The sequence below is a fragment of the Hippopotamus amphibius genome, chromosome 8 (genome assembly GCF_030028045.1).
Source record: "Hippopotamus amphibius kiboko isolate mHipAmp2 chromosome 8, mHipAmp2.hap2, whole genome shotgun sequence".
NCBI lineage: Eukaryota > Metazoa > Chordata > Mammalia > Artiodactyla > Hippopotamidae > Hippopotamus > Hippopotamus amphibius.
In genome coordinates, this window is record NC_080193.1 from 36,450,450 (window position 1) to 36,468,385 (window position 17,936).

Consider the following 17,936-nt stretch of genomic DNA (forward strand, 5'->3'; position numbering starts at 1 on the left):
AATTTAAAAATTAAAAAAATGTGAGATAGAAAAATAAATCAAAACCAGGAAAATATAAATAAGGGTAAGAAGTCAGAGCCGTGGGAGAAAGAAATTGGAAACATCAAAATCCAGGCACCATCAAAGCAAGATCCTTTTGGACCCACCTCCTAGAATAATGGAAATAAAATCAAGAATAAACAAATGGGACCTAATGAAACTTAAAAGCTTTTGCACAGTGAAAGAAACCATAAACAAGACAAGAAGACAACCCTCAGAACGGGAGAAAATACTTGCCAATGAAGCAACAGACAAAGGATTAATCTCCAAAATATACAAGCAGCTCATGCAGCTTAATACCAAAAAAGCAAATAACCCAATCCACAAATGGGCAGAAGACCTAAATAGACATTTCTCCAAAGAAGACATGCAGATGGCTAACTAACACGTGAAAAGATGCTCAACATCACTAATCATTAGAGAAATGCAAGTCAAAGCCACAATGAGGTATCACCTCACACAGGTCAGAATGGCCATCATCAAAACATCTAGAAACAAGAAATGTTGGAGAGGGTGTGGAGAAAAGGGAACTCTCCTGCACTGTTGGTGGGAATGTAAGTTGGTACAGCCACTATGGAAAACAGTTTGGAGGTTCCTTAAAAAACTAAAAATAGAACTACCATATGATCCAGTAATCCCACTCCTGAGCATATACCCAAAGAAAACCATAATCCAAAAAAAAAACCATGTACTATAATGTTCATTGCAGCACTATTTACAATAGCCAGAACATGGAAGCAACCTAAATGCCCACCAACAGATGAATGGATAAAGAAGATGTGGCACATATATACAATGGAATATTACTCAGCCATAGAAAGGAACAAAATGGAGCTATATGTAATGAAGTGGATAGATCTAGAGTCTGTCATACAGAGTGAAGTAAGCCAGAAAGAGAAAAACAAATACTTTATGCTAACTCATATATACAGAATCTAAAAAAAAAAAAAAATGGTACTGATGAATCCAGTGACAGGGCAAGAATAAGGATGTGGATGCAGAGAATGGACTGGAGGACATAGGGTGGAGGGGCAGGGGATGAAGGGGAAGCTGGGATGAAGTGAGAGAGTAGTATAGACATATATACACTACCAACTGTAAAATAGATAGCTATGGGAAGTTGCTGCATAACAAAGGGAGATCAGCTCAATAATGGGTGTTGCCTTAGAGGACCAGGACAGGGAGGGTGGGAGGGAGTCGTGGGAGGGAGGGGATATGGGGATATGTGTATAAATACAGCTGATTCACTTTGGTGTACCTCAAAAGCTGGTACAAGAGTATAAAACAATTATATTCCAGTAAAGAGCTTAAAAAACAAAAAATCCAGGCACCAATGATCCATGAAACTGTCATAGGTGAAGATCATGTTTAGTTCTGAGCTTCCTGGCAGCTCAAGGGAAAGTGCAGATGTGACATAATGATCCCTGATTGTCAGAAAGGAGAAACCTGCCTGGCACGGTTAGAAATTTTCTCAAGTGGTAGATTTTATTTTTTTATTTTTTAAATTAATTAATTGGCTTCATTGGGTCTTTGTTGCTGCACACAGGCTTCCTCTAGTTGCGGCAAGTGGGGGCTACTCATTGTGGTGGCTTCTCTTGTTGCGGAGCACAGGCTCTAGGTGCACAGGCTTCAGTAGTTGCAGCACACGGGCTCAATAGTTGTGGCTCACAGGCTCTAGAGCACAGGCTCAGTAGTTGTGGCGCATGGGCTTAGTTGCTTCACGGCATGTGGGATCTTCCTGGGGCAGGGATCGAACCCATGTTCCCTGCACTGGCAGGCAGATTCTTAACAACTGCGCAACCTAGGAAGTCCCTCATGTGGTAGATTTTAGCTTTCTAACCATGACCGAGGACCACAAGTTCAGCTTCTTGGCACCTCCAGGGCTGTGTGGGGGCTGAGCACCCACTGGTGTGCCCTGCGTGCTTGTTAAAGATTGGCATGACCATGGTAAATGTGGGATGTTTACTTGGGGCGGGGGGGGGGAAGCTATGACAGGCCCTGTGGGATGAAGCAAAACTCCAAAAATTCTATGACCTGCTATTGGCTAAAGTTTGGTTACATCACTAGGATCCTGACCCCAGAGTCATAACTTGACCCCGCAGTCCAACCCAAACCCCAACCAAGGTCAAGGCTGGGTAAGCCAGCCTGTAGTTTGTATCTCCTTCCAGCCCTCCCGTACCATCAGGGGTTTATAGAAATCCTATGGAAGCTGTTTAAATGGGGTTTGGGATCATGTTTGCATCCCCATATCAGTGGTACAAAGCTCAGAGAGGTGAAGCAATTTCTCCCATGTCACACAGTTGGCTGGCACCGGAGTGAAGAATATAAACCCAGTGTCCTGACTCGACTGCCCAACCCACCCTGTATGCCAGATTCAACCATAAACTAAGCATGTGATGTGTCAGCAAAGCCCCAAGAAATCCTACGCCCAAGTGTGTGTTTTCCTTCACACTTGTCACCTGGCTGGATAAACACTGGTTCCAGGTTGAGATTTTCAGACTGAGAGTGTGAAATTGACTTTTGGCAATGACCAAAAGCGTCCAAAGCCCGGTCTGGGAGATGTCATGGACAATTAATCATAGCTTGCTGTTTATTTTTACCCTGCTCACTCTGAAATGGATTTGAGTTGATTTTTAAAAGGTGTGTGAACAAGAAAATATAAACAAATGACGAAAGGGGGAAATGAAAGTTTAAGCAGAAACAGAGCAAAGTCGGTACATAAAAAGCATGCATTATACTCAGCCATTAAAAAAATGAAATAATGCCATTTGTGGCAATATGGACAGACCTAGAGACTGTCATACTGAGTGAAGTAAGTCAGACAGAAAAAGAAACATCATATGACATCACTTACATGTGGCATCTTTAAAAAAATGATACAAATGGACTTATTTACACAACAGAAACATACAGACTTAGAGAATGAACTTATGATTATGGGGTTGGGGGAGGGATAGATTGGGAGTTTAGGATTGATATGTACACACTGCTACATTTAAAATGGATAACCAATAAGTACCTACTATATAACACATTGCTCAATATTATGTAACAACCTAAAGGGGAAAAGAATATGAAAAAGAATAGATATATGTATATGCATAACTTCATCATTTTGCTGTACACCTGACACTATCACAACATTATTAATCAACTATACTTCAATATAAAATAAAATGTTTAAAAAAAAAAGCATGTACCATAGTGCTAGTGATGGGCTACAAATGTGATCCTGAGCTTCCTAGTGGCCAAAGCAAAGAAGGAAAATGGTCAACTGCAAGGTGCTCATATTCTACAAGTTAGAAACAAGTTGATTGTCAGATGCATGCACTTTCCTGAATATGAGATCTGAAACCAATGTCTTTTGTGGTTCCCAATAAAATTAATCTCGTGGGATGAAAGGACAATGTCCTGACCACACCCCTGCAACAGTGAGTTTCTGGAGCTCCTTTTTGAAACAGCATCTTCAAAACACTCGGTTGGCATGGCACCAAAATGTAATTCAGTAAACTCACCCATCCAGTGTGGGGTCAGTCTGGGCAATGCTGGTTTGTCACGAATAAGCGGCGGTAACAAAGAAACAACACTGTCACAAATAAGTTGAGGTATCACGGATGTGGAAATTAATTCCCAAAGATGACCCAGGCAGCAGCTGACAGCGGTGACAGACACCACGGGAGGCAGTGTAGTCCTGCTCCTGGAGGAAAGGCCCGGGAGGAGGCACAGTGTGCATTTGGATAAGGATGTTGTATTGTGTTCCTTTTAAAAAGAAAAAAAATTTCTTAGTTTATAAAGCTGTGTCTTGTGTCTGGACAAGTGCCCGTCATGGTCACTGTCCTTGAGGAACTCCAGGCCATGCTGACCAGACAGGTGACGTGCTGAGTCATGAAACCCAGCACAGCATCCCTGTGGCTTGGACAAGTTGCCTCGTCACTTTGGACCTGAGTCTCCTCCTCTGCCACGCTGGTCAGCTGGGAGGCGGGGAGATAGAGCAGGGGACCTGCTGGTCCCTGTGGGTGCTGGACAGATGCTAAGACTTTCTTTCTTTTTTTTTTCTTTCATCACTGAGATTTTATTGGTTGTTTTGAGGATCAGTACACAGATATTTCAATCTGTACACAATTCTTAACATACATACCAAAAATCTAAAAAATCATGTAGTTGTGATTCTTTTCTGAAGTTATTCCAGTGACTTCCCAGCTTAAAATTTGGAGGCAAATTTTCCTTAACAGGATATCAAGTACCAATATCTTCAAATAATGATATGCTGTTACATCTGAAGTCCCACTAATTCACAATTTAATATCATATACACTACACACTCCAATTGTCAATCGTTCACAGCACATTAACAAAGTTACTAGAAGAACTGGACTACCACAACGAAAGATGTTACAGGGTGCACAAAATTCTGACCAGGAGAGCCGAGATCAAGGAGTGAGTAATTTGCTTTAGGAAACAATTCTACCAAAAAGAGAGGAGCAATTTAAAGTGTTCAAGACATTAAATGCACAACTGACTCCAAACTGCCATTTAGTATGCTTTGTATTATAGTATATAAAAGCTACCCCCCATCTATAGAATGTTAAGCTGACATCCAAGACAATCAAAGCCTCCCATATTCAATATCCCACTATCTTCTGGTTGTACCAAAAAATAAACAACCAGCAAATGATTTCACCTCTTAAAAAAAAAGCATTTACACTTAAAAAATGGGATGAGGTGGGATTCCCTCTTTATTTTTAAAAATGTTTCTAGAGCTACTAAAAAACTTGCATTTACAAAATAGTTGATAAAAATATTCCTCTGCATTGTACAAGAAGGGAGACAGGGGCCACTGAGGACCAGATGTGTGATATTAATCCGACTTGGCTTCTTTCTCTCCTGCTTCATCGGAGGCTGGACTCTCCTCGTTTTTAGTTTCTCCGTTTTCTGCAGGTAAGTCTTCTTCAGTCTCTTGGTTAGCCACTTCGGCCTGTTTTCCCTTTGCTCCCCTTTTCCCTTTTGTTTGCACTTTTTTGTCTGAAGATTTATGCTTTCCCGCCGCCTTTTTTGGCGTCGTCTCCACTTTTGCGGGAGCCGGTTTAGCTGACAACCTCGCCGATCTCCTCTTGGGCTCCTGCTTCGCCGCCCCCTCGGCGGAGCTGACCTTCCTCTTGGGCATCGCGGCGGCGGGGCTGGCGCGTGCAGGGTGCCTGCGGGCCGTGGCGCGCCGAGAGCCTTCGCGGAGCTGGGCTGTCTGGCCGCTGCCGCTCCTCCCGCCGCCCGAGCTGCTGGGACCCGCTAAAACTTTCTGTGGTGAAAAAATGGAGATGGCATCTTTAACGTGGTGGAGGACCCTGGCCTGTTCCCTGGCAGGATGCTCTCCCCGAACCAGGATCTTCAAGTCAAAGTCCTGGGTCCATCAGGTCCTCCTGGGCCCCACGCATCTGAAAGGTCAGACCCGCAGGCTTCTGAGCAGGTCGGGGCCCACCTCCCCGGACTGACCAGCCTTGGAAGGAATTTTCATGGACGTTCGTTAACACTTTTCTCCCACTTCTGCAGGATTTGGTTTGAGAGTTGAGAAGAATGTTATCCCTGATGAGATGGAAGAGGGGCCCCCGGATGAGCGGAGCCCCCTGGCTGCTAGGGGTCCCTGTTCATTGCTAGGTTTGCACACATGTACCTGACCAGTCCCTGCACCCCACTACTAGGCCCAAGACATTGGGGCCATTGGCTTCAGGTTCCCCAAGTGCTGTCCCCTTGGTGCCTGGGTGAGCTAGAGAGGTGAGAAATCCCAGCTCCTGGGTGAGCCCGCAGGGCCCATGGCCAGGTCGCCTCACATTTGTTCAACTTTGATAGACCTGCTCGCAGGTGCCGGCCTGGGTGTTTACACTGGCGTTGCTTGCCATGGTGGGTCCTGTGGGATGCACTTACGTGGCCAGGAGTGGGTCACAGCCATCAAACAGAGGAGCTGGCACTCAAGTCTCACTCTGCTCCACCCCAGAGCTCAAGGGCCCCTGCCACTCCCAGCTGGACCATCCAATGTGGAAGCTGCAACCTTCCGTGGCTATTTCTATTTAAACTTAATTCACTCTAATAAAAATCCAATTCATGTGTGTCACCGGCTTCATTTCTGGTACTTGGTAGCCACACCTGGCTGCCCTGTGGGACGAAGCAGGTGGAGAGCATTTCCATCACCGTAAGAAGTTCTGTAGGGTGGCGTTAGGACTTTCCACTTGCTGGGGAAGGCGGGTGGGCTCCGAGACCAAGATATTGGGGATGGCGGGTGACATGAACTTCCAGACTCATTCATGGATCAGGGCTATTGAACCCTGGGCATGTCTGGGCCTCCCTAGGCTTCCTCTGTCCTGAGCCAGGCTCACCCCCTAAGCCCTGTGCTTGCCCCCCTGCCCTCGGAGAGGTCGGAGTAGAGAAACTGGTCCCAGCAATCTAAGGTCAGCAGTTTCCAGCCAAGCAGGTCTGGACTGGGCTTCATGTTTGCAGAGTTTAGCGGCCCCTGGGGCCCCATGGTCAGCTGGGCCTCCACCCTCTAGAGGCAGCCGGACACTCCAGCCCACTGCCTTGACTCCATCTGCCCGTCTGGGACCCTTCTCCCACTTCCCAGCTGGAGATGGGCAGCTGAGAACAAGGACAGCAGCCCACCCCACCCCGCCCTGCCAGCAATGGCATTTGCCCGCATAAGAGCCTGGCCGATCCCCCTGCTTGTGTAAAGGCCTTTGCCTCCCCGCGTGTGTGTGCCTGTGTGTGCATATGTGTACCTATGTGCGTGTGTGTGTGTGCACGCCCATGTCCATGTGTGTGCCTATGTTATCCTGGGCTGAGGCTTTGGGGACGAAGGTCATACCCCCCTTCCTCTCCATCATACGTTGATGGCAGGGGGAACATTTGCATCTCAGTCCTGCCCAGCAAGCAAGGGGTGGTTCTGGGGTTTTAAAGAATTCACGGAATAATCTCCAGCACGTGAAAGATACTAATCCTGGGCTCAAGTCCATCTTATCTCAGTTTTCTCTTCTATAAAATGGGGAGAGTAAAGGCAGCTACCGTATACCACCAGGATGGAGATGAAGTGTAAAAGCTCTCAGCACAGTGCCTGGCATGTGGCACGTGCTCAGTAACTTTAGGTACTTCTGCCTTTTAAGATAATAAACATAAGGATTTCCCTGGTGGTCCAGCGGCTAAGATTCCATGCTCCCAATGCAGGGGGTCTGGGTTTGATCACTGGCCAGGGAACTAGATCCCACATGCTGCAACTGAAGGTCCATGTGCTGAAACTAAGACCTGGCACAGCTAAATAAATAAATAAATAATTTTTAAAAAGATAATAAAGACAGAGGAACACCTTCCTTTATTAAACTCCTACAAATTGGAGCTCTGCTGAGTACTTTATTTTATTTTATTTTTTTATTGAAGTATAGTTGATTTACAAAATCATGTTAGTCTCAGGTGTACAGGATGGCAATTCAGTTATATATACATACACTTCTTCAGATTCTTTTCCCATATAGGTTATCACAAAATATTGAGTAGCATTCCCTGCGCCATACAGGAGGTCCTTGTTGGTTGTCTATTTCATGCATAGTAGTATGCATATGTTAATCCCCACCTCCTAATTTATCCCTCCCCCACCCTCCTCTCCCTTTTGGTAACCATAAATTTGTTTTCTATATCTGTGGGTTTCTTTCTATATACAGTGGAATGTTATTCAGCCATTAAAAAAATGAAATAATGCCATTTTCAGCAACCTGGATGGACCAGCAGATAATCATACTAAGCAAAGTAAACCACAAAGAGAAAGATAAATATCATATGATATCACTTACATGTGGAATCAAAAAGAAAAAAGAAAAGATGCTGAGCACTTGATGACATCGCCTCCTTGGATGCTCCTGCACCTGTAAGAGGTGCTGACGAGGAGCAGACCTCAGAGAGGTGAACTGAGTGGTCCAGGGCCAGGCGGCTGTGGGATTTCCCACCCTCAGCACTGCCACTCCTTCTGTCCCAGAAGCATCAGAGCCCACGTGGGAAGGAAGAGGCCTGAGAGCAAAGAAACATGCTAAGTGATTGCCACGGAAGCAGGCTGCAGGAGAGGGTGCTCAGGTGTCCCCTTCTCAGCTCTGTGAGCATCCACCGGGTGGGTACCGGGCTACCTGCAGGGGTGGAGGAGAGAGTAAGATGCCTGGAGACTGCCCCAGGGAGGTCACTGCTGAGGAGAGGAGGCAGCAGGAGCCGACCTGGCCACCACTGCCGCTGAGGGCTTCTCTCTACGGGCTGTGGAGGCCGAGAATAAGGCTGCCTGCCGGGTCTGCCACGGGAGAGGAGCAGGAGACCAGGGCCCGGCAGAGGGCGTGCACTTACATGACATGAGGCCTCCAAACACCTTTCCTCTGTTAAAAAAAATCCCTACCCATCTGCTACCCAAATTCCACTGCTTAAGAAGCACCGACACCTTAAGATTGGGAAATTCTGTTTCTCTAAAAGGCAAACTGTCTTACGGGGTTGGAACCACCCACAACAGCAATGCCTTAGGGAGAGCTGGCCCCTTCTCTTAGCAGAGAAATGGGCCCCGAGTGAGACCCCGGGTGGAGAAATTTTGATGAGACGCAGGAGAGAAAATCGTGGTAGTGCCAGGGTGGGGGGTGGGGCGCTGATCCGGGGGTGGGACCCCAGTGAGACGGGCCTCCAGGCCCCGCCAGACAGCTGCCCCGCCAGACACCCTCAGGACACCAGCAGGCAATGCTGGCAGGCCTACAGCAGAGCACAATGACTTCACTTTCAGCTTATTATTATTATTTAAACATGGGAAAGAAACGAGGAAAGACAAAAGAAGTTTGTTTTGGCAACTTGACTTTCAGCTTCAGGAAAGTCCTGGCCTGGGTTTTCCCCACAGCATTTGTTCCCCTGGGTCTCGGGTGCAGGGGAGAGGGCGGGGACAGGTGGGACTGAGGGTGAAGGGAAGGGTGACATCCCAGGGCCACTTGTTTTGCCTGCGGGGTGGCTGACTCTTTCTTTTTTAACTGCAGTACCCGGTGGACTAAACACTGCTTTGGGTTTTTTCTTTGTTTTGGGTTTGTTTTGTTTGTTGTGATTCCTGGGGTAAGAACACTGCTTCCAGCCCTGGCTCTGCCGATGCGGTGCAGTGTGGCCTCAAGCAAGGAGCTGCCCCCTCTGGGCCTCATCTCGTAGCACACATACCACGAGGGCGGTCACCGCAAGAGCCTTGGATCCTTGAGTGGTGCCTGCCGAGGCTCTGCCCGCCTCCACAACTTCAATTCAGATGAAGCCATTTCCAAGGCTTCACCCAGCCCCCACCTTCCCCTCCTCGGAGAGTCGGCCTGGACCCTCTGGCCGTTCACCATGCCTATGTCTCTTGTGCTTGGCTTCAGATTTTGCAGACAGCAGAGGAGAGGGTTCGGACCCTGGCTCTTCCCTGTTGTAGGCTCCCAGGCAAGTCACTGGCACCTGTCTCTTCATCTCAGGAATGGGGAGCTGTCATCACCATGAAATGGTGTGAGAAACCTGCACATCGGTCTGGTCCACCAGCCTGTCAATTTCAGGGCCACGAGCATCATCTCCCACCTGCCTCTCACAGCCTCGATGGTCCTATGGAAACTTCTGGGGCAGCGACTGCATCTCCTCATGGCCCTGGATCAGTGAGAATCCTTGATGGGGTCCAGTGTCTTCTCCAAAAGCTGCAGGAGCATCTGGGCTCGGTTGGGGGTAGTGGGGAGAGGGGCAAGCAGGGGTCCCAGGCACAACACTGAGGGAGGTGCCCTCTCACAGGTGGCGAGTGCAGCGTTGGCCTCCCTTGTCTCATCTGAGTCCCAGCCCTGAAGGGGGGACCAGAGCGAGAAGCTGCAGCCACTGGCCATGGAGGAATATGGGCTTCCCCAGGGAAATGGGGGTGCCAGAGCCCTCGTTCTCCCTCTGTTCGTTTCCCCATCACCTGGACTGGTGGCTCTTTGAGAGCAGAGGCTGTGTGGTCTTGCTCTGCACTGCACAGGTGGAGCCTGGAGCACAGCCTGCATGCAGTAGGTACTCAAGAGACAGAGGCTGAACACATGCATTGCAGAACACACACTCAGCTGGTCTTGTGTCCATATGTCCATCCATCCACCCAGAGCACACGGCCTAAATGCCCTACTGTGTGCCGAGCACCGTGCTGGGAGCTGGGCACCCACAGCATCGCTCGCAGTGAATATGAGGGTGTGTGTGTGTGAGTGTGTGTGTGTATCTGTGTGCATTATGGCCCCCTGTCCCATCGCCGACTGCCCTGCAGAAAGGTGACCTGACAGCCAGGGGCCCTGCCACTGGAGTATCCAGCAGATGCCTGCAGGGAATGAGGCAAGGTCACACCCCAGACAGTGGAATTTCTCCATAAATCAGGAGTACCCCAGCAGTGGGGCCTGGACAGAGCCGGTTCTTTATCTGTCCTGAGCATCTGTGAGGAAGTGGACAGTCTTCAGCCTCCCAGAACTAAAGGTCTGGGGTGGGGAGTCACAGCTTGCCCCCTTGGGTCAGGCAGAACCGTGATGGGCTTGATGTTGGCCTGGACCCCAGCCAGCCTTCACCATTGTGAGCTCGGTTTCACCAAAGCCACGCAGAGGTTGACCACAGGGTGGAGGCCTGCATTGGCCTGAATTGAGCTGCATATCCACTCTTAGAATCTCCTGCAGTGACAAAGCAGATGATAGGCATGACCAGCATGGAGCTTTGTAATAATAACAAGTTATAGCACTAGCTCCATGAATTGAGTATTAGGCACGGGCTGAGTTCTGATGGTATCTTATCTCATTTTATCCAACAATAACCATATAAAGCAGCTAGTATTCTCACCTCCATTTTATAGATAAAGAGACTGAGGTTCAGAGTGCTCCTCACCCCCTCCAAGCCTCAGCTTCCTCATCTGGGAAAAGAAGATATAATACCTCTTCAGAGGAGCTAATGCAACAGCTGAGGAGGATCATAGGGCACTTAAAAATGCACTTAGCCCACTAGGGGCTGCCACAGAGTGAGAGGAAGTCAAGGGGTCAACATGTAGCCAGTGCCCCTTTCACTACGACCCTGTGTGGTAGGTCCTGCTATGACCCCCAGTTCCAGAGGAGGGAACTGAGGCTCAGATACACTGATAACTTCACCAAGTCACACGAATAGTGACTGAACAGCTAGGATTCAGACACACGGTCAGTTCTGCAACCCTGAGTACTATTCATGGTTAGAGTGACAGTGTGGGGGTGGAGCTTGCTGCATTTGGAATCAGACAGCTCTCGAGTTCACACCCCACCTCAGGGGACCCTCTCTGAGGCTCAGTTTCCTCATCTGTCAAATGGGGCTTAGATGCGATCCTTGCAGGAGGGCTGTGAGGACCGAGTGAAGTGACATGGCAGGGTGCCCAGCCCAGGATCTGGGACATTCAGGTGGCACATGGGGTCTGTTAGCACTGAGTCCTGCTGGGTGCAGCAGGAACCCAACTGGGGGCTTAACTGAGAGGGCTTTTTCTTGTGTATCAAGAAGTCCAGGTGTGGGTGATCAGGGCCAGCAGTGACCCCACGCACCACTGGGAGGCTCACATCCTTAGCAAGTAGGTTTCCCCCTCCTGCAGCTAAGACGGCTGCTCCACCTCCAGGCATGGCATTGGCTCCATACAGGGTAAGCACATCCGTGTATCACTGGCCAGACCTAAGTCACGTGGCCACTCCTCGCTGCGAGGGAGTCTGGGAAGGGGACACTGTCCCAACCAAGCCTGGGTTCTGATGGCAAGGTTCTGATGGGCGTGGGGGCTACAGCAGTCCTGACCACCTGATACCCAAGCCGTGTGGCCCCTCTCCCTTCCCCATCCCTGCTGGCTCCTTTTTCTCTTGCTTTCACCCGCTCCTCACACCTGCTGACCAATTTCTCCTCCAGCAGGACCTGGCTACTATCAACAACCAGACCTCACCATCTCAGCTGGTCTTGACTTTCATTCAGAAAATGCCTCCCTTCCCAGAGCCCAAACATGTGGGGAGCCCAAATGGCCAGGACACGTTTCCTTACCACTGATTTCATAATTGTGGTTGACTTTCCGGAACTGCCAAGGACACGTCCCCAGGGGCAGGAAGCCCGGATGTTCCTTCATCTCCTGACATTAGGTTGGCAGTGAAGCCTTTTGGACCCAAGGATTCGCAAAAGCTTAAGGAGCCTTCTGAAGAACCCAGAAAGCCTTGATCATGGTCATCATAACGTGGGACGGATGCCCTGACCCGGCTGCTTGGCTCTGCACAAAGCCCTTTCCTGGTCCCCATCTAGATCCCTAGGGGTCTGAGTGGTGCAGGTGAGACAGGCTGGGACCTGGGACCCTTTGCTGCAATGCTTGCGCCTGGACGCACCTCTCCTCCAACACCAAAATACAAAGAAACTATATGGGACTAAAAATGCATGTACAGCTGGGGCAAATTCTGGACCCAAAAGATACAAAGAGACCAAAAAACCCAACAACTGCTCTTTCTGAAGAGCCTGGAGCAGAAGCAGGGTACTGCACGTGCCCCCTGCACTCAACACCACCAGAGGGGTGGGTGAACCACATAAGCCACCCCTCTGGGCCCACCTCCTGGACACACCCCTACCCTCACCCCATGTAAGGAATCAGCTCACCAGCCCTTGGGAGGGAGCAAGGGAACAAGGGAACGCGTTGCTTGTTCACTCGCTCCATCCTGCTGCAGCAGGGGCCCAAGTTAATCCTTGCCTGAATTTCACATCTGGCCTCCAGTCTATTTCTATTGATTGGGGAAGCCATGAACCCTGGTCTGTAACACAGGGACAGGGCACCAGCTTCAGATGCACCCGGCTGGACGTGGGCATTTTGTCCCTTCCCAAGAGGGCTGTTTTGGAGAAACTGAGGGTCAGAGAGGCAGACACACGTTTTCACAACTGTTTTGTTAGAGAAGAGTGAAGCCAGGATTCACATCCAGGTCAGGCAACACAATGCCCCTCTTCCCTCTGCCTGAAAAAGCCCCTGAGCATCGGAATCAACCCTCTCCCCCCATTAGACAGATGGGGAAACTGAGGCCCAGGGCAGGGAGGTGGGTGGGGGAAACTTGGCCAGACACAACATCTGCTTGACAGAAGTTTCTGGGCAAAGGAGTTTGATAGAGGTCTCTTGACTCTATTAATCTCAGTTGATTTTTTAGAAGAAAGGAGAGGAAGAAGAAAGGGGTGAGAAGATAAGCCTGGATCCTGCATAATATCTTCCCATGGAAAGAAACCACTGCTTTTCTTCTGCCTGGACTGTCCTTCTCCCAAACCTCCACACACTCGTTTCTTCACACCCTCAGTCACTGTTCAAACGCCACCTGCTAGCATTTGCCTCCTGAAACGACTGCCCACTCCAAGTCATTCTCTGTTTATTTTCTTCCCAGCTCTTGTAACTAAAACGTTTATGCTAAATATGTATGTGTGTGTGTTTTGCTTTCTCTCACACTAGGACGGGGGCTTCACGAGGGAAGAGATTCGTCTCATTCTCTGCTGTATTCCCACTGCCTAGAACAGTGCCCGGACCACAGCAGACCCTCAGCAAATATTTGTCAAGTGAAAGAATGGAATTGTGTCCACCCATGGAAAATCCTCTGCCTTTACCAGAATAAAATCCTGGTGACCAACACAGAGATGTCTGCAGTTCAGTAGATTTCCTTGTACTGGCCATTGGCTCTAACGTTGTGAGAAATTGCATAAAATATCCCCAAACTTGCAAAGTTAACTTCCAAGTTACTTAGCTGCCAATATATGCATGCAATTCAACTGTTTTCATACAATTTGTCATTACGATCCTTTTTTTTTTTGACCACACCATGAAGCTTGCAGGATCTTAGTTCCCTGATCAGGGACTGAACCTACACCCTCGGCAGTTGAAAGCGCAAGTCCTCACCACTGGATAGCCAGGGAATTCCCTCCATCATTTGAAATTAAATTTCTGCACTTCGAACATTCTTCTGAGAATTGAGAGGATGGACACTGTAAGCTCTTCTCTCTGCATCAGGGGTGACTTGGCAAAGTCTGGAGACAGTTTGGTTGTCACAACTGGGGAAGATGTACTCCTGGCTTCTAGGAGGTAGAGGCCAGAGACGCTGCTAAACATCCTCCAATGCACAGGACAGTTCCCACAACAAAGAAGGATCTGGCCCCCATGTCAACAGTACAGCAGCTCATAAAACCTGTTGGGGCAGGGGGAGAGATAAATTAGGAGTTTGGGATTAACATATATTCACTACTATTTATAAAATAGGTAAATAACAAGGACCTGCTGTGTAACACAGGGAACTATATTCAGTGTCTTGTAATAAGCTATAATAGAAAAGAGTATATATATATATATATACACATACACACATACATATATAACTGAATCACTGTGCTGCACACCCAAAACTAACACATTGTAAATCAACTATACTTCAATTAAAAAAAAAGAAGCTCCATTCTATATAAACTTATGACAATCCTATTGAATCTTTGGTGATAAAAGACTGACTCAGACATATTCATGAATGAGTGCATGAAAACTTGTCTGACCCTGGCTCTGTGCCAGGTGTTGGGGACGATATTAAAAAAAAAAAAATAGCACACGAGCCTTACGCTTGAGAAGTTCATCAACTCCCTCTCTGGCCAGAGACCTGAAGTCAGATCTTCCTGCCTTAGCTTTCTGTCTGGGTGTAGAAGTGGAATTTTGGTTTTTGGATGAAGAAACTCCAATATTTTTCGTTTAAAAAGCTTTGCACAGAAAATGAACGAACAAAAAATGATTCCTTTTTTAGAATTACAATGCAGAGGCTTTCCTGTAGATCCTCTACTGGTTTTTATAACAAATAATGGAGTTTCTTTTTTGTAATTGAAGTATAGTTGATTTACAATGTTGTGTTAGTTTTGGGTGTACAGCACAGTGATTCAGTTATATATATATATATATTATATATATATATATATATATATATATATAGGACACACATGAGGTGCTTGGCTAGGATTTACCTATTGGCACTTGCCTGGTGGTGCAGTGGTTAAGAATCTGCCTGTCAATGCAGGGGTCACGGGTTTGATCCCTGGTCCGGGAAGATCCCACATGCTGTGGAGCAAATAAGCCCTTGAGCCACAACTGCCGAGCCTGTGCTCTAGAGTCTGCAAGCTGCAACTACTGAAGCCTGCGAGCCACACAACTACTGAAGCTTGCGGGCCTAGAGCCTGTGCTACGCAACCAGAGAAACCATCACAATGAGAAGCCCACACACCACAATAAAGAGTAGCCCCCACTCGCCGGAACTAGAGAAAGCCAGCACACAGCAATGAAGACCCAATACAGCCAATAAATTAATTAATTAATTAATTAATTTAATTAAATAAAGCTAAACAAAAGTGGTTGCCCCTTAAAAAAAAAGATTTACCTATTAACAGGTATTTATTGACAGCCCGCTATGTGCCAGGTACTCGTCTAGGCGTGTGGATACATTAGTGAACAAAACACACAGGGGTTACGTTGTAACAGGGAAAGTGAGTCCATGAAAAAATCAATCAAATAAATGACAGATGGAAATGGATGCCCTGATGCTCCGAGGGTAAGGGGAGGAGTGATCGGGAAGGTGGTGTCTTAGGTGGTCAGGGAAGGCTTGCCCGAGAGGATGACAGGATAACAGTGGAGTGGGGCCATAGGTACAGTGGTGAAGACTGGCATGTGACCCTCTGGGCAAGCATAGAGTTTGGGGTGTGCTTGGTGTGTCTGAGGGTCGGCAGACAGGATGGTGTAGCTGGAGCAGAGGTAGGAGAGGTGAGGTCGAAAGTTAAAAAAAATCAAAAAGTATGTGCTGTGTGACTCTATATATGATTTTCAAAATGACAAAATTACAGTGATGGGGAGCAGATTAATGGTTGCCAGGGATGCAGAGGGCGTGGAGGGGAGGCAGCTGGTGTGTGGTTCCAGAGTGATGGACTGGTTCTGAGTTTGGTGGTGGGTACATGAACCTGTACCTGTGTGCGCCCCAGGGTTTGTGTGCAAGGTGGGCGCCAGGCAGCGGGGGCTGACTCAGGAACAGGGAGTGGGGGCCCAGTCTAGTCCCTGGCCTGTGGAATACCCAGAACCCACTGCGTTTATTGCACACAGAGCCTGTGCCAGGCTGCATCCGAGTCAGGACACCAAGCTGTCGCTGCTCCTCACGCCATCCTAGTGAAGCATGCACTGTTGTTTGCCCATGGTTCCCACGAGGATGCTGCTTGATCTTCCCGCAGCCCTAGGACGTGGCCGGGATTCCAGCCAGGCCCGTCCGATTCCAGCATCCAGGCTCTCACTGGCCCTGCCTTCCTGCACCCCATGATTGCTCTGAGGGGGACTGTGATAATACCAGAGCTTCCCAAAATCAGAAGCTCACACCTGCACCTCCAGACCACGGTCACACGGCACCTGTGCTGGGAATGGTTCCTGGACTTTCACATTCATACAGAAGGAAGCCCTTCCCATCCTTCCAGGTCAGGCTCAATCTCACCTCCTCCAGGAAGCCTTCCCTGACTCTTCTACTCCAGGTGATCTCACCCTTCTCTCCATGCCTCCAGAACGTCTGCTCGTCCAGCCCCTTCACCTAATGCCTTATCCTCCCTCCACACCCGTCACCAAGGCAGAACAGGGTTGGGGGTAAGGGTTACCCCTGGAGCCAGCCTGCTTGCCTTCAAATAGAATAACGACTGAGATAGTTAAGCACAGCGCCTGGCAGAGGGAAGGCACAATAAATGCCAGGCATTAAGCATCATAATATAGATACATGATTGATAGATGATAGATGATAGATAGATGGTAGATAGATATAGATGTTTATAATATACTGTATATTAACAAGAAAGCAGGCATTACCTTACATAATAACCTTATGTGGGATTCTGTGTAATTTCTTCATACTTCTCTGTATTTTCTAAGTTATTAAACCAAAAATATTACTTTGATGTTCTGGGGAAAAATGAAGTAAAGAAGCATTAAAAAATTATAGCAATGTAATCTTTGAGGCAAACAAGTGCTTCCATAAGAGATGCAGGTGACTTCATTGAGCACCTGCCATGTGCCCCTGGAAGGTGCCTGGGACCCAAAAATGAATAGGACCCGACCTTTACCCAGGGAGCCTGGACGCGGGGCAGTGCCTTGCCTGCCCAATCTCAGAGGGACTGTTCCCAGAGGCATCTGCGAGGTGTTCTCACAGCCCCATGGGATGCAAAGGTTTATACGATGCAGCCCTTGCCCTGAACAAACATGCAATTGAATCGCTTCTTAAAACTGCTCATGCCAACCTTCAGACTAGCCCAGAACCCTCACCAGGAAACAGACACCCGTCAGCCACTCTGTCTTCAGCTCCCCAGCCTCACAGCAGCCCTTGGCTCTCACTACTTAAACCTTTATTAGGCGCCTACTATTAGCCACATACACTGCTAAGCCATTTATGTTTTCCCCTCCGACCTCCTAAAGCAGCATTCTCTCCCTTTTACAGACGGTGACACAGGCTCATAGAGGTAGTGAGGGCAGAGCTGGGACCGCATTGCTGTTTCCTGGACAGGCCAGCAGTCCCTTCAGCCAGAAAGATGGAGGTCGAGCCCTCTGACCAGGTGACCCCACCCCTGGCTCCCCTAGAAAAAACCAAGTGGAACGGAGAGGCAGCCGCGTCATTTGCCCTCTCTCCTCCCCATAAACGTGTTTTCTTTCCCTCTAGGAATGGAGTCCAGCTACCTGCCTGCTCGGCTTGTTTCTTAATCTCTTTTTTACAAGGATTCTCAGGTTAATTAATAGCCCCGACTTGGCTATGTCAGGAAAGCAACAGGATTTTTTTTTTAAAGACTAAAGAGACAAGGAACAAAGTGTAAGTGGTTGTAGAGTCCAAGGCAAGGTTCTAGAAAGCCCC

At 48.3% G+C, this 17,936-nt stretch overlaps 1 protein-coding gene across 1 annotated transcript; it reads right to left on the bottom strand.

Annotated features, from left to right (window-relative positions):
• Positions 1 to 4,311: 4,311 nt before the first annotated feature.
• LOC130859072 (non-histone chromosomal protein HMG-14-like) lies at positions 4,312 to 5,203 on the bottom strand. The gene has a single exon (XM_057746363.1). The coding sequence runs from the start codon at positions 5,201 to 5,203 to the stop codon at positions 4,898 to 4,900; it is 306 nt and encodes a 101-aa protein (XP_057602346.1). The 3' UTR covers positions 4,312 to 4,897.
• Positions 5,204 to 17,936: the final 12,733 nt, after the last annotated feature.